The sequence below is a fragment of the Hydractinia symbiolongicarpus genome, chromosome 6 (assembly GCF_029227915.1).
Source record: "Hydractinia symbiolongicarpus strain clone_291-10 chromosome 6, HSymV2.1, whole genome shotgun sequence".
Lineage (NCBI taxonomy): Eukaryota > Metazoa > Cnidaria > Hydrozoa > Anthoathecata > Hydractiniidae > Hydractinia > Hydractinia symbiolongicarpus.
The window spans coordinates 24,387,765-24,402,010 of NC_079880.1; the positions used below are offsets into that span (position 1 = coordinate 24,387,765).

At 29.7% G+C, this 14,246-nt stretch overlaps 1 protein-coding gene across 3 annotated transcripts in view; it reads right to left on the reverse strand.

Moving 5' to 3' along the window:
• LOC130647749 (leucine-rich repeat-containing protein 9-like) overlaps window positions 1-14,246 on the reverse strand; it is a 56,896-nt gene that overhangs the window by 18,579 nt on the left and 24,071 nt on the right. For all 3 annotated transcript variants that reach the window (XM_057453705.1, XM_057453706.1, XM_057453707.1), the window contains 13 exons: window positions 8,010-8,061; window positions 7,534-7,687; window positions 6,716-6,847; window positions 6,003-6,057; window positions 5,283-5,407; window positions 4,719-4,830; window positions 3,872-3,995; window positions 3,632-3,692; window positions 3,069-3,273; window positions 2,140-2,303; window positions 1,769-1,835; window positions 1,216-1,335; window positions 927-986 (listed from right to left, as the gene is read on the reverse strand). In XM_057453705.1, coding sequence (XP_057309688.1) covers window positions 927-986; window positions 1,216-1,335; window positions 1,769-1,835; window positions 2,140-2,303; window positions 3,069-3,273; window positions 3,632-3,692; window positions 3,872-3,995; window positions 4,719-4,830; window positions 5,283-5,407; window positions 6,003-6,057; window positions 6,716-6,847; window positions 7,534-7,687; window positions 8,010-8,061 — 1,431 coding nt within the window. The remainder of the gene's footprint in view (window positions 1-926; window positions 987-1,215; window positions 1,336-1,768; window positions 1,836-2,139; window positions 2,304-3,068; window positions 3,274-3,631; window positions 3,693-3,871; window positions 3,996-4,718; window positions 4,831-5,282; window positions 5,408-6,002; window positions 6,058-6,715; window positions 6,848-7,533; window positions 7,688-8,009; window positions 8,062-14,246) is intronic.

The window sequence follows — 14,246 nt, forward strand, 5'->3', positions numbered from 1 at the left end:
TAAAATTTGCAACTTGTATGCTCAACGAAATAATCCAACGTAGAAGTCCATGAAGGCTCTAAAGGTCATGCATCTCAGACATCTCCATAGCAGTAATATATTCTTCATTTTTATGTTGAAAATGTAGTTGTTAAACTGTACGTTGTTTGTATTACTTTAAGTGATTATTAATTTACATTATTTGTATTATTGGGTTTTGGTCCTAATCTTAAAATAATAATGTGGAGACAGCTGACTTCTGTATTCCATAGCACAACATCAAAGCCGGTCAGTATATGTTTATGACAACTCAATTGAACATTCATTGGCATATGACAACTCAATGGGTTCTAGTCCTATTCACAGCTGAACTCTGTATTTCATAGCTCAACATCTAAGCCGGTCACTATTGACAACTCAATGGAACATTTATTTAGCTACTTTTGTTGCTGACTACCTAACCTTTCTACAACCTCTAGGCATTTAAATCTGTTAACACATTCATCTAGATTTTGATATACATCTGGATGATTCACAAATTTCTCCATAATGATAACCACATTATTGGGCTAGGTGTTGGAAAATTATTCTTCCATCATTACAATATTTTAGAAGACTGGACATTGTCAAATTAAGATCAAAATTCACTAACAATGCAATGATTCATTGTACGATGCTTTAGTGTTGTGTACAATTGGTAAGTTTTGATATTGACTTCATTGAATTAACACAGTGTGTTATCCCAAATAATACCGTGTTAGAGTTGCATCTTGCCATTTAGAATACCTTCATAATTCCTTACTGTCAAAATTTATCAAGAAACTTTAGACTTTGACAGAAACTTTACCAAGGCAAAGTTTCTGTCAAACTCTTATATTAAATAAAAAATGGTTGGTTTGTTAAAAAGGCTTTAATCATATTCAAAATATGTACCGTAAGAGTCATACCTTGAAGCCATCTAATCTGCATATTTGATTGAAACTGATATCCAAGTACTCTAACGAAGTCTGTTATTAAAAAAATGACATAAACTTCAATAAAAATTGCAAAAACGAAACCAGGAAATGCTTAAACAATTGTCTCAATACAGCTAAAAAATATCATAATCATACAGAACATAGAAATTATAAATGTTGTATTTAAACTGTGTTGTAGTTAGTGTTTCATTGTTGATTGTATATATATATTTCAATTGTGAAGTAGTTTCAAAACACATCAACAAAAACAATCACTTACAATTCCTCCAAAATCATAGACTGAAGTTAATTCATTAAAACTCAATATCAGTTTTTTCAAGCAAACCAAATTTGTGAGTAGTTTCACTTTGGATAGACCACTACCATGTAAATTTAGTTCCTAGAAAAGTAATTATTTACAAACTTCAACTTTGTTTACCTCTACATTTTGCAAAGCAATCAATTGAACATTATTTGTAATTGTAAAAAGGTTTTGTATTCACTTACAAGCCATTTGTTTAAAAATACGTACCGTGATAGCTTAATTAAGCTTTCTGACGCTTAGTTAATTCCAAAGAATATAGAGTGGAGGCTTATTTGAAGGGGGTGCTTATATAAGGGGGGGGCGCTAAAACAAGGCATTACAGTAAAGAAAAAAACAAGGAACTAATCCAGCATATAATTTATCACAATGGTTCCTGAACTAGGCAAAAACTTGAAAAGAAAAAGCCTTACTTTACACAGCTTAAGTCTTAGCATATGTAAGTGGGGATTAAACAACACTAACAGTCAGCTGCCTTCATCAGGAGTTAGTACAGCTAAAATATACATACCACTATCTTGTTTAAGCTCGCTTTTCCAGATTGTTGAAGTAACAAATCTTCAGTAAGAATGGTTAATCTGAGTAAAAAAACATGAAATTATTTGTTACAAAATATTAAATGGGATTAAAACTGTACTATTCGGGAAATAATATAGTCCAGAATGAAAAGCACAAACACAAAAGAAATTACCCAAGTAAAAATTACCCATCCTTTTACCATTTATACGAAGCAACTCTGTTTTAAATTTATGCTGTGATGATAACACAAAAATGTTCGAAAATTGGCTATTGAACTGAATTAAGATTCACCAGAACTAAGAATGCAAAAAGAAGAGAAGCTGCTCAATTTTTGCGGTCACCCAAAATACTGTTATTACTCACCTTGGTCTGGTAGATATACCAGGGACCATATTTAAAATTTCTTCATCTTTATAATCTTGCTCAGATTCAAGTTTCATATGAACTTGAGTTAAATTTTGGTATATGCACCCTTCCTTGAATGCAGTAACTATGTTTGAAAACACATTTACCATCGGTGGTGTGACCTAAAAAAGTAAAAGAAATTTGCGTGCTGTCAAGTTTTTGCAGAAACAGATGTGGTTTCCCTGAATACTCTTTTTACTACACCGTTGGTATTTACACAACTTATATTTAATATCAGAAACGTTTAAGGAATTGTTTTTTTGGCATTCAATAGCTTGAAACAATAGAACTCCCAAGAAACAAAAAAGGTATATTTCTTCATAATTACATATTTTACACTTCGTATTTCATATTTTGGAAAATACGAATTACCAAGTCAGTTTTCCTAAAAAGCTTCACATAATAACCAGGTCATTCCAACTAAGATTAATTAGGGCGTGTTGCCAAAAAGTTTATTTAAGCAAAAATTAAAATAGTCTGAAAGTTAAAAGAAGTTTTTTAAGAATGGTTTGATACTGCCACAATGTCACAATATATCTTGAATTGCTGCTTTTTATTTTCTGCAAAGATTTTTACATTTGCTTTTTCACACAAATTCGTATTTTGTAACAAGAAACAAACAAACAAGACAGAACGGTAAACAGAAGGAACAGAGCAAACAGAACAAACAGTACAAAGAAAATAATCAGAAAAACACAGCAAAAAGAGAAGCAGGAAAAGCAGAAAACTAGAGGAAACAGAAAAACAGAATGGACAGAGAAACAGAATAAACATAGAAACAGAATGAACAATAAGAGCAGAGCAAACAGGGCAAACAGATGGAAAAAGGTAAATAAACAACAAACAGACAGGAAACAAAACAAAACAAACGCAACTAAAGTACCTACTGTAGTTAGATATTCAAAATCTACAATATATTCCAGTTGAATATAATCACTATTAAATATAAACCAAGTACATCTTCGAGCTGTACATTCACACATCTCTGTTGAACTACTGTTTCCTTTCTTCAGTTTGGTTGAACAGGAGGAAACTGGATGTTTTTTACTTTGATAAACAGAGTGATAATTTGGATAAGATGCTTGATTAAATCTATTAATACGAATGCAACAACGCTGTTATCTTATAAGACATTTTAACAAAAATGGCACAAAAAGCTGCACTGCAAGTAAACTTGTAGATGGTCATTAATCACGTATTGATGACTGCTTGATTACTTGACAGGAACAAGGCAAAGAGTGAAGACTAAATTTCGAAAGTTAGTGAGGTCAGGCGTATTTATAACAAGAAATTACTTTACACTATAGAAATACAGCACAGAACTTCATGTTTTCTTTTTTTAAGTTAAAAATTACCTTATTTCTTGTTTTAAAAATTTAAAATTAATAACTCCATCTTATCAAGAGAAAAGAAGTATCACACAGCTACTATGGCATTGAATAAGACATACCTTTTGTCTTTGTTATATGTACATGATTTCCCAAGATAAACTTTGCAAATCAACAACTGGCCTGCAAAGAGAGTTAGAATGTGAAAAGTTGAATAAGCTTCACAGTATCTTATTAATGGTCAAACAATGGAGACTAAACATCTTATACAAATTATATAACATTATGTGTTTAAACCACATTTGTCATCAATATTTCTATAAAAAATGATTAAGAAGGAGAAATAACTGCCCCAATCTTACCAAATCGAAACACGCATTTGTCAACATTATCAAGATCTTTCTTCTTCAACATTCGATATTTGATACGATGTTTATCACTTATGTATATACTATTAGTTAACTGTACAGTTCCATGCCCACTCCTCTAAAAAGAGAAGATTAATGTAATGTCATGGAAATATTTTTTTAATTTATTTACTACAATCATGTTCAAACATTTTTTGAAATAAATGCTTAATTTTAAAGATCATACCCACAAGCAATAATTTACGACCTTTTCATATTAGACCCACTCACTTGAACTTGTCAAAATTCACTAGTAAATATTTGCCACGGATTTAGGATTTAGCATCTTAGGTTATTTGCTTGAATTAATAACCTCAAACTGTGATAATTCTTGCTGTGTCCAGCATAACCTATTTTCTCGATTTTCTAGATCTTGGCGGGATGTCACATTAATATTTCCATAATGCGGACAATACAGGAACTGCGATCAGCGCTTTTTTAACGTTCCTCACTCGCTTGGCACATCTGCCAAAGTAGAGCTTTTGCAGCCTCTTGGCAGCAGAGCATTGGTCATGGGATACTGTTTTACTATTTTGAGAAATAGCCAAACACCATTTTGCAAAAAAACAATAGGAAAATAAGAATTTTTATATTTAATCTCAGCATAGTATTTTCGAGACGCTTTAGTGTTGTGATCTGAAAATTTTTCCAACAAAAAACACGCTCAAGTTAAGGAATTAATGTTCGTTTGTAGTTCCGAATATTTTCAATAAATTCTGACTCATATTTAACGGATACAAAAATAACGTTAAACATAAATATATCTACAAAAAATCAAATATTAGCTTTTGTATTTTCTTACCTGGCTGTTAAAACCATTTTCCATGATTTTTAAAACTTCTGACTTTGAGAATGGAATCTTTGAATCAAATTTCAAAAATAAATAATCCATGACACGTCGACCCTTTGTGTCTCTAAAATTATAAAACCAAAACGCCACTTAGCTGATAAATATATCATTTTTAATTATATCATCATCAAATATAATATTTCTATACTGATGTACACAGTGCACTAATTTAAAAGCTATTAATTCAAGCATGTAGTATCTTCAACATACTAATAAATCCCTAGCCTTAAAAATTCATTGCATACAAAATTTTGCCCACCCTTTTTCCTGCCTTATAAAAATCCGTGTCTCCTGCTTTTGGCTTAGACGTAGTCAAAAATAACATGGTTAAAATAATTCCATCTATCTGGTATCACACTTTTTAGGTTGAAAGTGAGTCCAGTCAACTTGTCAGCAAAAAATCCCAACATGAAACTTTTTTTGCCTGCTTTTATTTGCGTCAGTGATTGCCAAGTGCTGGAGTGGACTAGAAAAGCTAAAAATAGATTGAAAAGCTTTGAAAACTGTTTTACGTACTTGTAAATATTGCAGGCTGGGTCTGCATCAGCAAGATTGTCTAGCGCTAAATCAAACTTCATTTTCGATAAGTTATTCTGAATTTTTGTTATGCTGTGAACTTTAATTCCTGTAACTTTTAGCTCCTAGAAAAATAAATAAACCGTGAGTAAAATTTAGTTTGAAGAAAAAATAATTATTATTATGTTATTTTGCGGCTGTTATAGTCAAAATGTGCTGCACAGTCTTTTATTTCAGTGTGAATTTAGCTGTATGTTAACGAAAAAAGAGAATCTAAGGTGGTGGAACTAGTTCATCCAACTGCATGTGCTAGCAAGATACCATCGAATTAATGGTAGTTGGTGGAACAAGTAAGTGGTTGTTGATTCAAGTTCACTTGGAAAGTTAACGTTATTATACAATATTAATTCTTAAACTGATTGTCCATTTCAGAAGTTGTGAAAATAACAAAACACAGGTTGTTTTTTAAGAAAATTTATTGTGTGGTGCAATTCTCATTAGTAACCACAAGTTTTTCTCAATAGTGTCTGCAAATTTAATTTGAACTAATTTGCCCACCATAGTAGAAAAACAAAAACAAAAAATTTTTTTTTATTTCTCTGAGATTTCTTGTATTTATGAATACAACTTTTTAGCAATAACTTTCTTAAAAAAAGTAGAAATTTAAGAATGTCAGTAGTATCATAACGGGAACCTGCCGAACAGACATGAAACACTAACTTTGTATTCAAAACAGGTGAATCTTGATAACACCAAATCTTGACATGATTTGTACCTAAAAAAAAAGTTGCAACCTTTACCTCCACAAAAAAACTAAATTGTAACACCTATATGTACGCCAAATCTCAGAAGAATTAGTGATTTTTCAACTCAAACCTTTTTAACTCAAATTATCTTTACGTTGGCAAATAAATGGTACCATGAAAGATGTGTTATATGCTGTTTTTTACTTTTAAAAACAGAAAAATAACAATAAAGTTAAAAAACATTTTTAGCCTTGCAATATAACAGTCAGGATGAGTGATATGGAAAAAGTCACATTAGCAAATGCTGGCATATTTTAATTTAATTAGGAAATGCACAATGTTTTCCAAAATAGGCAGTGCTTTATCCATCAACAGCTCAGTTCTTAAAAAACATGTCTGGTCAAAAAAATGTTTGTGCTTTAGGCATAAAACACAAAATAATACCTTGAAATTTCACGAATAAAAAGGTGATATAAATTTATATCTCTTTTAATTCGCCATATCATTTACGAAACCCTTAACAAGAATATCTCAAGTCCCAACTAATTAGTTGAAAAGATTGGTGTTAGCAATATTAATAACAGGCCAAAAGAAATACTTAAAGATTGCTAAAAACATCTACAAACAAAATACTTTAGTGTCTAAAAACAAACTTAAATATAAATACATTCCAAGCAGTTATCTTACCATAAATCAGCAGTGCTTCCTTCTTCAAACCGAATGTTGCCGCCAAAAGCAAATTCCAGTTGTAAATGATTGATTGAATTTTTTTTCCATTTTTCAGCTTGTTTACAAACTTCTTTAAAGCTCAGATTTAGCCTGTTGTTATGATAAAGATAGTGTATAATACACTGTTCTAATTATTGGTAGAAAATATAGTGGCCCTAAAGAATTGGAATCACAGGCGCTGATGCAACATTATGCATTCTGTTTGTAACTATGTTTCTGTTTTTACTTTTTGCAATGCGACATCACATTTGCTGCCCTACCAAATTATCGGTGTATATTTAAAGCCCTTATACCCGCTTCAAATGTTGTATAATTCATAAAAGTTCCTATAAAGACAAAATCCTAAAACCATTTTCTAATATAATGTCAATGTAATACACAAAAAGCCTTTGAGTAACTCAAATTTCCAAACTAGTTCTGCAATGTTAAATGCACAATATCATTGCATTAACATTGATAAATTTGACGTCAATGATAATATTAACATTTGGGAAATTTTTGTATGGCACTTCTTTTTTGAGGCCAAACAACTTGAAAACTTCTCTTATGTAGAAAACTTCAGGTCATTTGAACTGGACGAGTTGATGACGTAATCAAAAAATCTCAAAAATGTCCACATCTCCTTAACCACCATCGTCATTAAGAAAATCTCTACAGCTCTTCTGCCTAGGTGGGTATTATGTAAATATTCTCCAAAAAGAAATCCAGGTGCTATTTTTGTGAAATTTTATTAAAACCTCAAGCTAAAAAATTGCACTTGCCTATAAAAAACTTACTTTTCATGTTTGGTTTCCCAATACTTAATTCTTTCTGTCAATTTATTTAATTTGCTTATCAGTAAATCCCTAGGGGAAGACTGAGATGTTGTGTCGTCAGATTGATTTGGTTCTTCATCTCCATCTTTATCAACAGGACCATCTCTGTTTTCAACTAAAGAGAATAAATTATGTTATTTCAAATTTCACTGGTTTGATATTGTCATAATAGTTGTGATTAGTTTTTTATCATCATTTTATCATAAGAAATAAAAATAAAATAAAACCAGTATATAATTTATTTAAGTGAACATACTAATGTTTATTCAATCAAGGGGAAATTTTTCTGTCTTATTATAATTTGCTTAAATAGTGGGTATACTCAATTTTACAGGTCAGTGTTGCTTCAATGATTCCTAACACCGCAAAAAACTAAACTAAATAATCATGACTCAACAATTTATTTTTTAATGGAACAAATTAAAATTTGTATTCACCTTTTTGTTTCGGAGTAACATTATGCTCAATATCGTCAATTTCACGTTCAATCTAGGAAAAATATTTGCCATATAATGTAACACAAATATATGTGATGTCCAAAAAAAGCAAGTTTACACAAACATTTGATAAACTTTAAGACGTGCACAAGAAGGGCTTTATAAATCGTTTTTTAATTATAAGAAAAAATTAGTTAGCTGACTATGCAGCTAAAATAAAATAAAATAAAATAAAATAAAATAAAATAAAATAAAATAAAATAAAATAAAATAAAATAAAATAAAATAAAATAAAAATTATGTTTGTTCATGAACTGCAATGTAAAAAAAAATGATCGAAAAAACTTATGTATATCAGAAGCTATAAGTATAAATATTTTAGAATCTCAAGAATATATTTTGTTTTTAGACTTGGGATCCTTAAAAACACAACTTAAAAAAACATATTGATTCTAAAAAATTATAATGAGAACATAAACGAATTAAAGTCTGCATTAAGTATTCAATTAAGTTTTTTAGCTTTCAACACAAAGATCAGCCAGCATACAAACTAAGAATGCAATGCATAAGTAATATAAACAATTAACATAATAATTATTCATTCTTAACTCAACCCAAATTACATATTTTCACTCATCTCTTGTTTCTTTCTTTTTAAAACATTAAATATAATTCTTTTTAATCTTCAGCTTAATTTCCTTGGAGTCAATTATAATTCTCCATGTATTAAAGCTTACTTCCACAAAGACTTCAATTTAAACAACAAAACTTCGTAAATTAAACAATATCTAGAAGTTAGAAATTCCCATATTGTTTCTCTTAACACAGTTAAAGTTAAAAGAAATATCATACTAGATAGGAAAAAAAGCATTTCAAAAAAAATGAAACATGCATTATGAAGATAAATAGGAATTCTTCTTTTAAGCAAACATTAACTCATATTCACAGCTGATGCTCATGCAAAAACACAATCAAGCTTAGAGTATGCTTAGGTTATGCTTAATGGAGACACAAATTAAAAACCAAAGTTGTTTGGTTTTTAGCTTTAACAGAACAGTGACATAACTAAAGGTAAAAAAAAAACACTATCTAATCATAATACCCATAACACAAGTAAAAACACACTAAGAAAGATTCACCATGGCTGAGCAATAAGCTTAAAAATGCTTATAAACGTTATGCCTTAAAAAGAAACATGTACTCCTTATCTAATTAATACCATGCAAAATTATAAATGCCAAAATGGATTATGGATTATACTACATAGTGTAGTCTTTTTCAATATTCTAACATGTAAAAAGCTACCAAGGAAATGGAGGCATAGGTTTGTCTGTTGTGTGTTATCCCCCCATTTCTCCATTTGTGAAATAAGTATAATCAAAGAAATAATTTGACGATGGTATAGATCAAATCACACTGCTAATTATTGTACAAGTTCTAAAATTTTAATTGCGGCAACAGATCAAGTTATATGCATTAAATATTCATACAGATATCAAAAAATCACAACAAAAATCAGTCTTTGCCTAATACTTCGGTCATGGCTACTTACAGTGAGCTACATGCCATTCTTTTCGTTGCCATTTTGACATTCGTAACCCTATATAGTATGGGGGAGGCATAAAGTGCCCGCGGCATTTTGAAACTCTCATACTGGATAAAATTCCTTGAAATTTTGTGACTTTTCCTAACTTTTAATGGACTTTCAGAAAATAAAAAAAAATATTTCCAAACATTGTTTTGCCAATGTCATTTTGTCCTTTATTGACAGGTGGTCATATCAACTTTTGCTGTAGTTCTAAAAATAAATGTTTTCCAAACTAACCAGTTGTATAAATATGTGATTATGTATGTGATAGTGATAAAAAGTCATCACACAATATTGACATCCATACTGTGTAATTTGCAGACCGGAATATTGGTAATTCACAGACCAGAATATTTGTATTTTTCTATTTCTCTATTTCTATTGTCACATGATGACGTCATAGGTAATTTAGTCACATGTCAATCCAAATTGTCCTGATTGAGTAGTTACTACCATAAGTTCTAATAAATATATCAAGTTTTCATCCATGACAGCTGCTAACACTAAAGTTCTCAAATATTGCTTTTTTTAAAAAAATTTATTGAAGATTTAAATTCTGATCGATTTCCATTTTCTCCTTAGAGAAATCCTTTGTTTTTATAACACCTGTATATGTTTGTAATAATATCTTACATCCTTATATTACCTTTTTAATGGCTAGTACTGTAAATAGTTTTAAAAAAGATAAAAAAACGAGAATTTCCAAGAAAGACATTTTCTTTGACCATTGTCTCATTGTGTTCCTGTGACAACATGTCAACCCAAATATTTTGTCACTAACTAAATCACAATATATTGATGCTTCTTTGTGCAAAGTTTCGTCACTTAAAACCAAACAGAACAAAAGTTACAGCCTGCGTGCACTTTATGCCCCCCCCCCCTTTCCTAATACTTACAAGGGTCAAAAAAGCCCATACCAAATAAGGTTAACCCTACATTATTAGGGTGTTGAGAAGAAAACTTACTTAGGATGGATGTTCAATGAAACAAAACTTTGCATGTCCTGGCAACATCCATTTCAGGATAAAAATTATACTCTGCCTGCAACCCCTACAAATCAGGTGTTGATATCACATGAAATACTTAAAGGATGCTTCTCCAATTTTTTATTTTTTTGTAGTATAAATATAGGTATACATCTTACAAAAATTTTTGAAATCCCTTGAATTGAAAGAACGTTGGAAGTATATAAAAAGTACACTATACTTTGAAGCTGACATTTTAATCTAACGTTATTTACAGAAATTTAAAAGGGTTGAAAAAACAACATTTTATTTATTTTGTTTTTTGTGTTTTCTACCTTTCAGTCAATTGAGAACAGTGTTAACACAAATAGTCACTAAACTCATATTTATCTGATTAAACAGATGGTGTTATAATATTATGTAAAAAATTACGGGATATAACAATTTAAAAATACATGACTTATATCTAATGTTCTTCTGCAAAAATAAAAAGGATTTAAATATTTTAAATTTCGAATCGTACTTACATTTTATAGAAATTATTTACAGTTTAAAACTTCATTTTTAGAAATGCTTTGATTTTATTCTATTCGTAAAATCAAATCACAAGATTTTTTATCCAAACGTTTTTCAAATAGGCAAATAGAAATATAATTCCAACACAAGCTGCGTTGTTATTCCTTTTAATTTTTTTTTCATTCTTTATAACTATGCCAACATAAAAGAATCCAATAAAAATGTCAAGTATTTATATAAATCCATTTTAAAAGAGTTAAAACAGTTGAGAAAAAGTTAATGTACAAAGAATCAAATTAATTTGTGATGAGGAGTTATAAGACACAAGGATAACATTCGATTATTGTCCATGCTTCTGTGGTGGTATGGAATCTTTAATTTTTTCATTATTTCATAGTGCTTTTTAGGGCTTCCGCAATATCACTCTTTGCTTTCCTAAGTGTTTTTTTAGACCTATAATATAGTGTATTTTTTAAAGTTAGTGAAGTCATCTCATTACATTTGAGAGTGCAGATATGAAAATACACAAATATTGCTACATATCCAATGTAATTATATGCTTAGTCCTTGTGTGATTCAAAATATTAAACCAGTTTCACAATTCTCAACCTGCAAAACAAATACATTGACACCAATATTAAAGATGGACATAAATTTTAAGTGAAACCACTGCACTGCACTTATAACTTTTAGGTCAATCATCTTGAAAACAGCTGATGTTTTCTCCTGAATAAGTAACAAAGGACCACTTATTGGACATTAGTTCTTAAAGCACAGTGAACTCATTCCCTTAGGAATTTATGGGTTGCAGACGTCATCAAAAAGTTTTTAAACACTAATAACTTATCTATTGTTCATCAAAATGACACGTTACCTAGTCAGTGTTTCAAACCGTAGACAACAAAAGCTGTAACTGGGAGCCGCCATGGGTTCAGATAGTTTTCTATTTACAAAAAGGAGTATAACAGCAGCTAATGTATATTTTGCAAGTTTTGCATTGAAAATTGAAAGTACATAAAAAAGGAATATACTATAAAATGGAGATAATCTGAAATCAAAGTTTTTTTTTCTTGACAAAAAGGGGTTGGGCACATGCCTGTCGTTTTGTTGCTCCTTCACCTGTTTATCTGCCTAGTGGATTGTTTCGTAGGGAGTAACATAATCAATAATTGTATGTAACATGATGACTATTACTTATTTTTTGCAGCAAAACAAGAATTTAAAAAAAGTGAAAATAATAAGAATATTGAATATTTTTCGCAAGATAAGGAAAATAATTGGAAGAACAATATATTTTGTTATTTTTCTTAAAAATGTTAAAAAATATATGTTCAGGTTTCTAAACAAACCTAATAATTTCATAGTTTTTCTGGCAATAATTGTCTCCACTTTTAGAGATTTTGTATTTTGAATTCAATAACCTTCATCCCTCATGCTGGACAGGAAGAATTTCATAGTTTTTAAAATATATGGAATCAATGGTCATTCAAAAAACGGATAGTAAAAGTAAGGACATTAACAGAGTATTTTTATTGTCTGAACAATTAATGTTTTTTATTTTCATTGAATAAAACGAAAAACCTAAAATAATAATAATTGTCTGAAATAAAAATATAAAATTAAATAAATGTAGAGACAACAAAAAATTACCCACTATCACTATCGTAAAAAATTATTTTAAAACTGTACTATGTACAGTAACAGCACAAAAAATCCTGATGCTTTATTACATTTGGAATGTTTTAGAGAAAGTGGGCTCAATTTTCTTTTCTAAAATTAAGTGTCATACCTTAATATGCATTTAACATTTAGACTTGATATGACTTGGATAATGATTTGTTATACTTCAGAACTTGAGCTTTCAAGATCTGTATTTACTTTAAGAAATTAAAAGAAAATGTAATGTGAAATTCCACATTTCCACAAGACAACTGTGACACAAAAACCGAAGTAGAGGTTTTTTTAAAAAAGAAAAAAGTATTAACCCTCAGGCTTCGTATTAGGCTTCATACACATTTCCTGTGTTCGATTTGTAGAGAATATGGAAAAGTTTATGGTCCATGCAACATCTTTACGTTTAACTAGCTTATTTATAATTAGATATAAAATTTAAGCTCCCAATAAACAACACTCCATCAATCTAATTAGCATCATACACATGAGATAAACCCATCTTATTAAAACTTATTAAAAAACACAAAACGTTTTTTTTCTATTTACACTTATATGGGTATTGATAAATTAAAGAATGAAGGAATTAAAAATGGTTAAAAGCAGAAAAAGATCTCTAATTCACGTTAAAGTTGATGTAAATCACTTTTAGGCTTGTTATGATATTGTCGAGTTAATATTAAAGTTGATGTTAGGTTTGAGTCAGTTTTTGGCCTGTATTGCCAAGTTTAGTCAACCAAAAAAAAGGTTCTGACTATTTGTCACAACATTTTTTGGATTATAGAAAATACAAAAAGTTACCAGATTATTCTTTCCTGTATAGTTATTTTGTCTATTTGGCTTTATTGCAATTTAACCAATAGTGAATAATAAAATAATGTTCCAACCAACAGATTGACCAAAACAAAGAGATCTTACAAAATGCTAATAATTCTTTGTTGTGTTTGCTCAGTTGAATTTGTTTACCTGAATAATTTATTTATAAAATGTTGTGTCTTCATATAATGATAATTAAGCAGATGGTAACTTCTGTTTTATAGGCTGCAAAATTTATTTGCATACAAAGTTGATGTCAGGTAAACTAAGCTAAAGCACTCCAACGCATGAAACATACAAACACTACAACGGAAAAAGTATGGACAAAGAAGAAAATGATAAAAAGATTTGGGAAATCATATTTAAAATTCAAGGTTTAATAATCATCATACTTAACACATTCGTAATCATTGTTATCTTAAAACATAGGAAGCTAAGAAGAAAATTATGTCATATATTTCTATGCAGCTTCTTATTTGTCCATTTATTGATTGGTATATTTAGTATGGTAATAACAAATATTGCACAGTTTGAAACCGACATAGATCATATTACATCAATGGTTATTGCACGTCTCTTAAATCTCCTAATTGTGACGATGGACCGATTCATATGTATTAAATATCCATACAGATATCAGAACTTCACAACCAAAAATGGTATTTGCATAATACTCGGGGC